The 12,632-nt window shown below is 44.7% G+C and overlaps 1 protein-coding gene across 1 annotated transcript in view; it reads left to right on the forward strand.

The window, feature by feature from the left end:
• The window catches only part of CNGB3 (cyclic nucleotide gated channel subunit beta 3), a 127,636-nt gene that overhangs the window by 83,340 nt on the left and 31,664 nt on the right, over nt 1-12,632 (forward strand). The window contains exons 12-13 of the mRNA XM_070632425.1: nt 194-353; nt 2,587-2,684. Coding sequence (XP_070488526.1) covers nt 194-353; nt 2,587-2,684 — 258 coding nt within the window. The remainder of the gene's footprint in view (nt 1-193; nt 354-2,586; nt 2,685-12,632) is intronic.

A 12,632-nucleotide genomic window follows, 5' to 3' on the forward strand; every position in this document is an offset into this window, starting at 1 on the left:
GCCAGAAAGAGGATATGACTTGCCCAATATTTTACGTAAGTGGTTGAAATGAGGACCCCATATCACTGTGTTAAAAATCTAGTTAGTGCGTTAGACTGGAATGTGTTATGTGAGAACATTTGACTCAGCTGGACTCTTAGTAACTCTTCCAATTCCTCCGCTGGATGTGGAGTGACCGTATTTGTGGTTGTAGATGCGAGATGTGATCGGGGCAGCGACAGCTAACCAGAACAACTTCCGGGCCTGCATGGATGAGACCATCGCCTACATGAACACTTACTCCATCCCCAGGAGTGTGCAGAATCGGGTGCGGACTTGGTATGAATACACATGGGACTCTCAAAGAATGCTCGGTAAGCTTGGCGAATTACTGACTTAAATATCTTAAATATCCAGTCATAACTTACTGGTCTTGCAAACCCTGGAAGAGCAAAGTCTCAATTTTATTCAATGCCTACCAGATTCTAGGTTTTATGTACTTTCCCCCATGTAATCCTCACCACCCGCCACCCCCCCCCAAAAAAATGGGATAATTAGATGTTGTCAATCCCTTTTAGGAGACAATGAAATGGAACTACTAACTGTAAAATTTGGACGAGGACACGGATGCAGCAAATGGCCTAAATGGAACTCAGACGGGCATCTGTTCTCCAAATGCTTGTCCTCCCTGTGATACCAGCCTCTCACCCAGACCATGGTCCTCAGAAACAGCAGCAATCTTTCTGGCCACTTCCAACGCACCTCAGGGCGCACAGTCTCTTCCAAGAGACTCCTTATAATTCGCGGTGTCTACGATTAGTACTGTCATACTGGAGTTAGAAAGCGTTTTTATTAAATGATATAAAGTAAGTTAAAGATAGCCAGCCCCAGTGGTCTAGTGGCTAAGATTGGACGCTCACACTGGCACGGCCCCGGTTCGTTTCCCAATCAGGGAGCCACCCACTTGTCTGTCGGCTGTCACACTGTGGTGGCTGCCTGTTGCTATGATGCTGAAAGCTATGCCACCAGGATTTCAAATACCAGTTAAGTTTCAGCAGAGCTTCCAGACTCAGACAGACAAGGAAGAAGGACCTGGCCACCCACTTCTGAAAACGATTGGCCACGAAAACCCTGTGAACGGCAGCAGAGCATGGTCTGACACAGCCCGGAAAGGAAAAGATGGCACGAAAAGTCAGGCAGGGTTCAGCTCTGCTGTCCACGGGGTCACAAGGAGGCGGAATGGACTGGACGGCACTAACAACAAAAGTTAAAGAAATGTGCCAGTTGATGATAATCAGATTCAATATTTAGTTTGTTCCTTGCCATACAAAAATAGGAAAATTAGTGCCACTGAGAAGCCAAAAAAGCTCTTGCCTCCAGAGGTACAGTGTGATTCTCAAATCACAGGGGTTCTTTAGAGCAGAAGGAACCGCTGGTTCTTGACAGTCGGACATTTCGTTCACCCGCCTGTCGCTCCTAAGAGACCCCAGCTGCATGTTTAAAACCGCTTCCTAAATCCGAGTGACCAAAACCACTACGTGCTTCCCTCTTGCGAATCCACAGCTATTCCTGAGGGCATGTCAACTGGGGAGGAAGAGGGCAGAAGAAACAGAGGGGGCTCCTTCCCCCGCTGCCTGTAGACGCTGCTCCTGCTCCTCGGTTTAGGAGGGAGCCGGAGACAAACAGCCCTCGGAAACAAGGAGCTGTGTTTTCACAGAAAGGATTTTCATATTTAGAATCAATATTGGAATCCAATTAAGGATATAAAATAGCAATTCTTTTCTTTTCTAAATGGATATAAGCAAACATCAAAAATAGTCAACTCTCAGAAACTCGTAGCATCCTAGACACCAAGAATGGGTGTTTGTGGGACATTTTATGAGTCTGAAGGCCCATCATTTAATTCACACGTAGAAAAATATTTAACGTAGTCTCATTCTTCATTGAGTTAATAAGCAAGTAAATAACAGTGATTTGAATTCACTCACTTAGCACATTTCTGCTTTAGATCTCATGCCCAGCTGAGCCACCTACCATCATGCACATTTGAGCAAGCCACTTACAACCTCTCTGAGCTTCAGATCTCCTTTTGTTTTCTTCTTTCTGCAAAGCAAGAATGAGAAGACTTATCCTTAGGGTTGTCTCGAGGGTCAAGTAAGATAAGGGTTACGACAGTTCTGTTAGCTTTCAAAGGCCACATGGTACTCATCATTGTTGTTTTCGCGGTCCCCAGGATGCTAGGGCTGCAATCTGCAGAATGGGAAGACAGGACTAGAGCCTTTCCCGTCTCAGTTTGCTCGCTAGCCTGTGTCTCACGATCACCAAACTTGATATCGAAGGTTTCAGCAAACACAATGTTCTGGAACTATTCAGAACTGCCATGCTATCAATAGTTAAAATACCTCTTTTCTCTCAGGAGAGTAATAGCCCTTTTGTGATTGGGGTATACGTCCAATAGAAGTAATGAAAATATAGAATTTGAGGCAGCCGTTTATCTATAAAAACTTGGTGTTCTGTTTCCCTTATTTTTTAAATTTTTCTCATACCTTGGTGATTTTTTTCACTAACTGTTCTGCTCTGTGGGTTGACGTGTTTATCCTCATGAAGATGAGTCCGACCTGCTTGAGACCCTGCCAACGACCATGCAGCTAGCCCTCGCCTCCGACATGAATTTCAGCATCATCAGCAGAGTCGACCTGTTCAAGGCAAGTGCTTCTACAGTTAACGGAAAGGCGCCACAGCAGTTTCTCTGTAAAATCTGAGCTCTTGCTGTGTACAGCATTTATGATTTTTTTTTTTTTTTTGGCCTTATGTTTTAACAAAATTGAAATAATCTGGAGAATTTATGTGGAATACAGTCAAATAAACTCTGGGTCTCTCTTGAGCAGGTGACATTTTTTAGGGGCCTCCCTCTGCTAATCGGCGTCAAAGAAGAAGAGTCTTAGGCTCTTTTTGCATTAATTTCACTATAACTAAACTCTCCAGCTCTGTGTCTCTGCTGCTGTGCACGTCGCTTCCCGTCTGTGGGTGTGCCTCGGCAACGCCTGGCAAATCAGGCCCCAGCTTAGCTCTGGGATGGCCCAGCAATCAGAGTCAGGCCAAATCATGTCTGCTATTACAACTGCTTTGGATTGAAACTTTTTAGATGGCAAAATTCAAATTTAGAGGCTTTTCTTAGGAAAAAAGAAAAAGCATAAAAAAACAAATTTTTAACTTTTTGAATGTTTTTCATTTTCCTATCCTCTTCTTAATGCATCCTACTATGTGTATATGTTTTTCTCACCTAACATTTAATCCTGTGTGTGGCATTCACTGATTCATGTATTTAATTCATTCATGCAACAGATATTTATTAAGCTCTTACTTATGTTCCAGAGACTGTTTTAGCCACTGGGAATACAAGAGTTGAAAACAAACACTTGCATAACTGGAGCTTAAATTCCAAAAGAGAGGAGTGAAAAATAAACATATAACACAGGAGATAAGGCTACCAACAAAATCAGATGGATTAAAGAGGATGAGGGTGGTACCAGCCATGAGAGGCTGATCCGATGAAGTGCACTGAGCATTTGAGCAGGACCGCAGGAAGCGAGGGAGTGAGCAGTGCAGATATTGGGGGGGGGGGGGGGCAGGGGATGAGGAGGAGGTACCACAGGAGGATGGACATGACGAGCCCTGAGCTGGGAGGCTGGAGCAGAGGCAGAGAGATGGAAAGCAGGAGCAGTCAGAGGAGGGTAAAAGGTAAGGCGGCCCCAGAGGCTTCAGCGCAGACTGGATTCTAGTCTGAGATGCAGAAGCCGCTGTGGATCTTGAGCAGAAGGTGACCTATGTGAGATCAGTTTGAAAAGGACCTTCCTTCCTGCTGCATGGACAAGAGACTGCAGGAAGCAGAAGTGGAAACCAGGAAGGCCAAATAGGGGTTATGGTGACCATCTGTAGAAGAGAGGATGCTGGCCGGACCCGGAGCTGCAGGGGCAGAGCCATTAAGAAGTGGCCAAATATGGGCTGTCTTCAGAGGAAGAGCTCACAGTTTTTGCTGTTTGATTGTGTGAACGGAGTGAGAGAGAGAAAGGCATCAAGGGAGACTCCAAGGATTTAGACCTGAGGAACAGGAAGAACAAAGACATGATTTGCAAAGGAGGAAATCGTAGAGTAAGTGTAGGGTGAGGGGGCAGAAGGAAACTCTTTGTTCTTGGAGGTGTTAGCTTGAGGTGAGAGTTAGACTTCCAGATGGAATGTCATGTGTGCAGGAAGATAAAGAACTCTGAGTTCAGGGGAGAGGACCAAGCTGGAGGAATAAATTTGGGCACATTAACATACTGATGTATTTTAAGCCATGGGACTGGATGTGACCCCTAGGATGGAAGGGTAGATGGAAAAGAAGATGTAATCCAGACAGCAGGATATGCTTTGAAGACACATAATTGATACCGTTGGGGACAAGATGAAGAGGCAGAAGCCATATGGTGAAATGGTTAGGCCGAGTCACTCCCGACGTTAGGTTAACCCATGACTCCGTAGGATACTAGAATTGGGTCAGTATCCTAGGACTCTTTCCTTTTTTCCTTTTTTTTTTTTTGAGGAAGATTAATCATGAGCTAACAGCTGCCACAAATCATCCTCTTTTTGCTGAGGAAGATTGGCCCTGAGCTAACATCTGTGCCCATCTTCCTCTATTTTATAAGTGGGACGCCTGCCACAGCATGGCTTGACAAGCAGTGCATAGGTCTGCGCCCAGAATCCAAACCAGCAAACCCCAGGCCATGGAAGTGGAGCCCACGAGCTTAACTGCTACACTAGTGGGCCGGTCCCCAAGGACTCTTTTCTTGATACACCCTGTTCTAAATTTCCATTAAGATTTTGATGAAGATATAAACCATGGGATTTTCAAACTGGTGGATGACGCAAAGCAAGAAGGAATAGTTTAAAATGTGTTAAATCACAAAACTTAAAATTAACAGAATACTTTGAAACAATGAGCAAAACTAAGATTAACTTCAACAATTAAATGTAAAATTCTGAGTTTAGCCCTAAAATTAAAATATTACAAATATAAAAAGAGCAATAGTTGGTTTTATAACAATTTTTTTACACCTGGGGGTTTTAGTTGACCTCAAATTCCATGAGTCGACAGAGTTATATATGAAATTGCCTTAAATTTTAACATACTGTTGATTTTCTTGATTATTTCAACTATATCTGGATTAAAATACCACATTGCAAATAACCAGTTTTAAGAAGGACTTTGACAAATTAGGGTGTCTTCCAGCCAAGGGGCTGGGAGGTAGGAGTTGGGTAGTGGACCCAGGAGATAGGAAACAGATGAGCTTATAAATAAAACTATTCTACGATGATACAAGTCAGATCAATGGTTGCTTCCAGTGGGGAGTGTGGATGGAGATATTGACTAGGAAGAAGCATGAGGGAACTTTGTGGGGGTAATAGGAATTTTTTTTCTCTTGCTAGGGAAGTTAGACATTGTGTGCATTTGTCAAAACTGACCCAACTGTCCCTTAAAATTTGTGTATTTCACTGCGTATAAATTATTCTTCCATCAAAAAAATGTGTAGATGCCGGGGATGTTTAGTTGTGGGGAAAAATTAATTAAATAAATCCAAGAGCAGCAGAAGTTACATATACTAAAGTCTGTTATATGAACAAGGAATGAGACCTACTCTGTATTGTCCAGCAAAATAAGGTCCAACAGGAAACCCCATTTCTGAGCTGAGGACACCTTGACTGGAGCGAAACTTCCTTGGAGAACAAGGCTTGGTTCTAAGTCTTTATACACGTAGGACACAGCACAGTTTCAGACACAGAAGAGCTTAGCAAAGACCCTAGGAGGGAAGGGAGGAAGAGAGGGAGGGAGAGAGGGAGAGGGGAGGGAAGGGGAGGACAGAGAAAGTCAAGAGAGGAGGAGAAGGGAGGAGGGAAGAGGGGAGGGGAGGAGAGGGGAGGGGAAGGGAGGAGAGAGGAGGGGAGAATGCACTGGGGCCGATTCCTGCAGATGACAGGAAAGCAGATTCTAACTGGGAAGTGGTCTCCAGTTTGCAGGGGGAGGTCCCCACTGGCAGCTCTGGTGAAGCAGAGCATCATGGGATGTGTACAGAGTCTCCTGATCTTCCGTCAGGGAAACTAGAAGAGGGCTTCCTACCTGGTGAACAGGTTCATCGGGATACGTGGTTTTTAAGCCGCAGCTTGCAGCCCATCGCGGGATCATGAATTCAATTACATGGGTCACAACCAGCATACCAAACAGAAGAGAAAATATCAGAGGCCCTCACACATAAGTAAGGGCAGGCATTATATTGTGAAATTTTTGCTTCTGTTATTTATTTTTAAATGCATATATACATATTTATGTGTGTGCTGGGCACAATGTAAAGCTCTGTGTTACTATAGGTTACGGTCAAAAAAGGTATGAAAGGCACTAGGCTGAATTATTTTAACAGAATTATAAACTGTTATTAAACTCTTTATACCTAGGGGACTAGCTTAATTGAGAATAAGTGACAACAACTGGTTCTCTTCAAAGAAAAAAAAATACTTGAAATTATATGCCAATGACTTTTATGGGATTATCTATGACTTGGGAAGTTATCATTCTTCAGCCTTCTAGTTTTTTCCTTTGTTTTTACATATATTTTTGGAAATCCATAAAATCAGCAACATCTGATTGAGAAAAAAGGTTAAATCTTTGCATCTTGCCAACGTTGAATATAAATTTAGATTCATTCTCTCCTGACATTTCCATGAAAGATGCAGTTCCTTCCAGAAAGAACCCATTTCCATTTATATTTCTGTTAAATGAAAAAAATTATTTTTTTTCCTAAAGCCAAATGCTGTAGAAAATAAGTAGGTATGCAATCTTTCTAAATTTACTTTCGTGGAGACAGTCTTAGTAGTTGATACAAATTCGTTATCTTCCTTAGGGAGGAGATAGGCTGAGTAGGGATCCTACAGCCTTGTCACATAAATTACACCCGACTGACTCTTGTTTTGCTTCTGAATCAGTGGCATGCGTGAGAGGCACCCATGCCCTCGAGGGGCAGAGAGGGAGCATCCGGAGTGTGTGCGCTCAGAAGGATGCTCAGGAGTCCACAGAGTGAGCAGGCGGAGGCCCCTGGGCAGGAGCCGTGTATCACTTATTGTGACAATAAGTTAGGGAAGTTATAACCTGTTCATAGAACCAGGAGATGTTCTTGAGGGCCAGAGCATGGGGTGACAACAAAGATGCATCTAGAGAGGTCAGTGGGAGCGGGCTGTGGAGCGTGGGCCCAGTCCTACAGGCAGAGGCCGGACAGGAGGCAGCTGACAGCAGAGGTTTTAGCACTACGAAGACAAGAACTGGGGCTGCCCTGAACCACCCAAAACGTCCAGGGCTAACAACGAAGGGCCACGGTCAGCTGTTGTGAAGCCCCCTCAGCTGAGTTCTGCCTGAGAATGACTCTCCGTGTCTTTAAAAGGCGGACAGGCAGGAGGAGAGAGAGAGTGTGCGAGAGGCAGGGAGACAAGAGGGAGCGGGATTGGAGGCTGGCAGGCAGCTCTGCGTCCTTCCAATCGGCAGGATTAGGATAAGTTAAGGTATTGAAAATCATTTGACTCTCAAATACCTATTTTAAGATTCCCCGAGGAATATTTTAGGTCCATGTCTTGGGTTTTCAGTCCAAACTTTCACAAGGACTTTTCTCCACATGTAACTTTGAGAATGCATGCAGATGTGGCAGAATTCAGGTGCAATGCAGCACCAGAGAAGGCTTCTGTGCTAAATAATCTTGCTTCATATTTTTCAAAAGACGCATGTCTGTTGCTTTTAATTTTGCATTATATTCAAGCTTTAGCAAACTAATGTAAGTGATGCTGAAGTATCATAAATTATAATATGTCCCATGCAGGTTGTCCATACTGACCATGATCCTTCAGTCCCAACACTGTCAGGAGATACCTTGCTGTGCCCAGTTCTTACCTGGTCCCTTATAATAGAGAGTCCCAGAGAAACAGAACCAAGAGGACATGTGTAGAGAGAGAGACAGATTTATTTTACAGAATTGGCTCATGCAATCATGGGGGCTGACAAGTGCAAAACCTGCAGGGCAGGCCAGCAGGCTGGAGACGCTGGGAAGAGGTGCCATTGCAGCTCGAGTCCAAAGGCAGTCTGGAAACAGAATCCTTTCTTCTTTGGGTGACTTCAGACTCTTTTTCTTAAGGCCTTCAACTGATTGGATGAGGCCCACCCACATCGTGAAGCATGCTCTCCTTTACTCAAAGTCTACTGATTTAAATGCTAATCTCATCTTTAAAATACCTTCACAGAGATGTTTAGACTAGCGTTTGACCAAATATCTGAGTACCACAGCCTAGCCAAGTGGACACATGAAACTGACCATCACAGCCCCTCAAGCATTGTCAAAGCTGTATGGAATATAATTAAGGTTAAGAAACCAAACTGTTGCTAAGCCCCTGTTTTAAAATGGATACATGTGTCTTCTCAAAAATAGTAATGGCTGCTGTTTATGGAGCTCTGACTATGTGCTGCACTGTACCGACCGCATCATTACCTTCTCTCCATCGATTCTCATAGCAAGCCTCTGACGGAAGTGTCGGGACTATCCCCATTTTACGGAAATTGCAAACTGCTTCTGTGACTGAGGCCGCTGGGCTCTAAGCAGCGGGCTGGGGTTTGAGCACAGGTTTTTTCCTCACTCCTCAGTCTGTAAACTTCACTGCCGTAGGAGAGGCTGCCTTTGAGCCCCCACCTACCCTACCCGGATCAATGACAAGATGCTGGGGACCCAGAGAGGGTTCCCCAAAGTCACACAACACTGCAAGCTCGAGCCATGCTTGGGCGATTTTCACAGCCTCAGACCCGGCCGTCAGTTCGCTTCACTCCCAGATCCCTGAATTCACACACTTCGCTGCCCTCCTGCTGAGAGAGACCCTGAGTCTCTTGTGGGTTTTTTCCCTCTTAATCAAGGAAGGTAGAATTAGACACACATTTTCACTACAACTTTGCTTCAAAACGTGGTTAGTTAGTAAGATTTGCTATTTCTGCATGGGGCGATCAGAGTTTCTAAAGAGCTTAGACCTAAATAGTCTCATTATAACATTTTTTAAAATTTTTCTCAAAAATGGCTCTCTTGCCTTACAGATTGGATGTCGTTCCAGCCCAAGCCCAAATGCTAAGCTAATAAGAGTGGCTCATTTCTATGAGGTTGGGCAATTTCTCCTCCTTTCTGATGATTTATTATTTTGATTTCAATTTTTAAATACGTTTTATCAAATTAAATGCTAGGAAAATCACATTTCGGGTCCACCGCTAAATTACCAGAAACGGGAGAAAATTTAATGAAAGTTCTGTTGCGCCACCTAGTGGCTTGAATTAAAGTTGCATCCGTTAGAAACCGAAGAGGACCCCACTGTCACCAGCAGGAAACCAGGGACCCAGAGATCCCAAATGCGGGGGTGGGTACCGCCAGTCCGTCAAGGCGAGTGCAGGGTGCCTCGCTACCTGCTGCTCCCGCAAAAATGCGGATCCCGTCCCAACAGGACACCTCCCGAGGTGGCCTTGTTTGTGGTTATGTGGCACATGGAGCCTGTGGCCTCAGTGGTAGGAAAGACGCAGAGGAAGAGTTTAGTACGTGAGCAACAGCCTGAGCCAGGAAGGACTGGGAGCGTCAGAATGAAGCATGCCTGCCACTCACACGCGCGGTGACACCTGCTCAGACAGGCCGGCACGTATGTCCTCCGGAGGACCCGAAATCAGAGCGTTAGAGGCACTGACTACATGTCAGTTTTCTTTTTTTTTCCTTTTTCTCCCCAATGCGCCCCCCGCCCCACATAGTTGTATATTCTTCGTTGTGGCTCCTTCTAGTTGTGACACGTGGGACGCTGCCTCAGCGTGGTCTGATGAGCAGTGCCATGTCCGCGCCCAGGATTCGAACCAACGAAACACTGGGCCGCCTGCAGCGGAGCGCGCGAACTTAACCACTCGGCCACGGGGCCAGCCCCTACGTGTCAGTTTTATTGGTGGTATCACTGAAAGAATTGTTGCTAGCCTTTTTTTAAGTATTTTGAACGATGAGCTAATAACCCGGGTGAACTCCATCAGTCTACCCATCCTGCGCAGCTGCTCTGTCTAAAGCACCAGCGGGTACCAGATCCGGCCCCCACGTGGTCCCTGCCCCCCAGCGCCGCACGGTAGGGTGGGGAACTGAGGAAGTAAGATCACATCCTTGGTTGTTGTGCCATGATGAGGCGACTCAAGACGTGTCAAGTGCCTACATCAGTCTCTGGCACCTAGTGAGTCATATCGTTGTTATTACTTTCATTACTACCTGAGAAATAAAACGGATTCCATCACAGGGGAGTTTCGGCACAGGGGAAATCCTGTTCTTCAGGTGGGCCTGCCTGCTCACAGGAAGACGGATTGGACTCATCCTCACAGTTCCATCCAATTTGTCACTTCCCACCTTGACCGTGTGATGCCGAAGCTCCCAGAAAAACAGAAATACTGTCACTTCTCAAGGAGAACTTGAGATGACTTTGGAGATGACCATACAGATGACTTTTTTACTAGTGTTTGCAAATTTTGAGGGCAAGGTTGGGTCCAATGTCACATAGAACTCAAGGGGTTATGACATTATAGTACTTTGCAAATTATTTATCACATTTGACTGCTGGTCCCAACAGCTACCAAGAGTAGCATGACCGGCATGGTCAAGGGCACTGGCAGCTCACTCAGAATTCCCTGCCCCAGACGCCACGCATCACGTGAATAATTGGAGTGGAGTTCTAGAGGGGACAGAGGACTTCCTTTTATAAGGCTGAGTTGGAAGAACCCCTAGAGACCATCGTGTATTGCTTGAAGGTGACAAAGTCACAGTGAGTTACAAATTACTGATAATATCTTAAGTTCTGTTTTGGAGAAAGCAAGAATGAGCCTAGAAATGGAGAAATCCTACAGGACGGAGGAGGTAGGCATTCCAAAGATAAATTTTATCCACTTTACAATTGTGTTCAGAGCTTGCCATGATTAAAAGAAGAACTTCCTGGGTCTAGAAACCACCGTATAAGCTATAGGTTATGTTCTGAATAAAAGCAGAATTTTTCCCAGCTCCATTCAAATCTGCAGAATCCTTATTCAAATCTGTAATTCACAGTTTTTGTACAGTACTGCATTTCCCATTGTTGAAAATGGAGTAATCTCTAACAATTTCGTTCCTTACATCAGACCATATTTAGTGCCTAGCATACCCCCAGCCCTGGCAGACGCTGGGGATACGTAAGGGAATAGTACACAAATCTTGCCCTCAAGTTGCTCAGAATGCAGAGATTTAAAAAAAAAAAAAAAAAAAAAAAAAACACTCTGGTGGTACTCTTCCTCTGAAACCTACTGCACGCATGACCTTAGGGAAATAGTCAATAGACTTCCTAAGCTTCCATTTCCTCATCTAAAACCCAGAGGTGGAACAGCCCTGTGGCATAGTGGTTAAGTTCATGTGCTCCACTTCAGCAGCCTGGGGTTCACAGGTTCGGATCCTGGGCGCTGACCTACACACCACTCATCAAGCCATGCTGTGGCAGCATCCCACATACAAAATAGAGGAAGACTGGCACAGATCTTAGCACAGGGCCGATCTTCCTCAGGAAAAAAAAAACAGAGGTGATAACAATATATTAATTAATGCCAGGCAGCACAGCAAGGTTGGAAAAATTAAATGGGTAAAGACAAGAAAATAGAAAATTTAATACAAATGTCATGTGTTAATGTAATGTTAATGTTGCTGCTTATACAGATCCTCTCACTTTATAGAAAAGGGGTCATTTATGAACCAATGGCTGTGCTCTGACTCTCTGTAAATTAGAAAATCTCCCAATGACTTCTCTGAAGGAAATGGAGCTGCGATACAAGGGAAAAAAGCTAGCCCTGGGATGTGTTTCTTTTTAATCCTACAATAATGGTGCAAAGTGTATCTCAAGAAAATAATCATCCTCTGGAGGGGAGAAAAAGATAATTGTTCTCAAACACATCATCAAATATAACGGCTTCATGGTGCAAACTTCGTTTCAGCAAGCCCAAGAACAGAGGAGCAGGAGCGGGTCCTGAACCGCAGGCGCCCCGAGGCCACGGCACCGGTCCGCAAAGTAAATGTTAGGAGACAAGAGTCACGGAATTGATGAAATTGCGTGTTTACTTCCTACAGCTGCTGTGCTCCCTTTAATGACTGGATGCATGTTTTATGCGATTATGTTAACAGGAATTCGTATGCATAATGGTTCAAGTGCTTTTCTCTCAGGAAACCCAAGCTCTATGCTAAACGCTGTCCCTGTCAGTTCTACTGAGGAAAGCGCTAACTGTCGCTCATCTGTGTTAGGGTTTATCTCCTAGTTTGGTCCAAGGCTTTCCGCTGATTGGGTTTCCTCTATTAGTGCTTTCTGCCAGTGAGCTCTCCTGAAGGACTGAAGAAAAGAGACGAACACAGAGGGGATTTTGTTCCTACAATCTTGGGATGTGTGTATCACATTATTTTTATTAAAATTAATAAAAACTAAAGTTGAGTTCCCACCAGTTCTTCTCCCCAGATCCATTCTCCTTCCACCCTGAGAGGTGGCCACTAAGATGACTTTTGAGGGTATCCTTCCAATCCCCAGTT

This window comes from Equus przewalskii, chromosome 8, assembly GCF_037783145.1.
Source record: "Equus przewalskii isolate Varuska chromosome 8, EquPr2, whole genome shotgun sequence".
NCBI classification, from domain to species: Eukaryota; Metazoa; Chordata; class Mammalia; order Perissodactyla; family Equidae; genus Equus; species Equus przewalskii.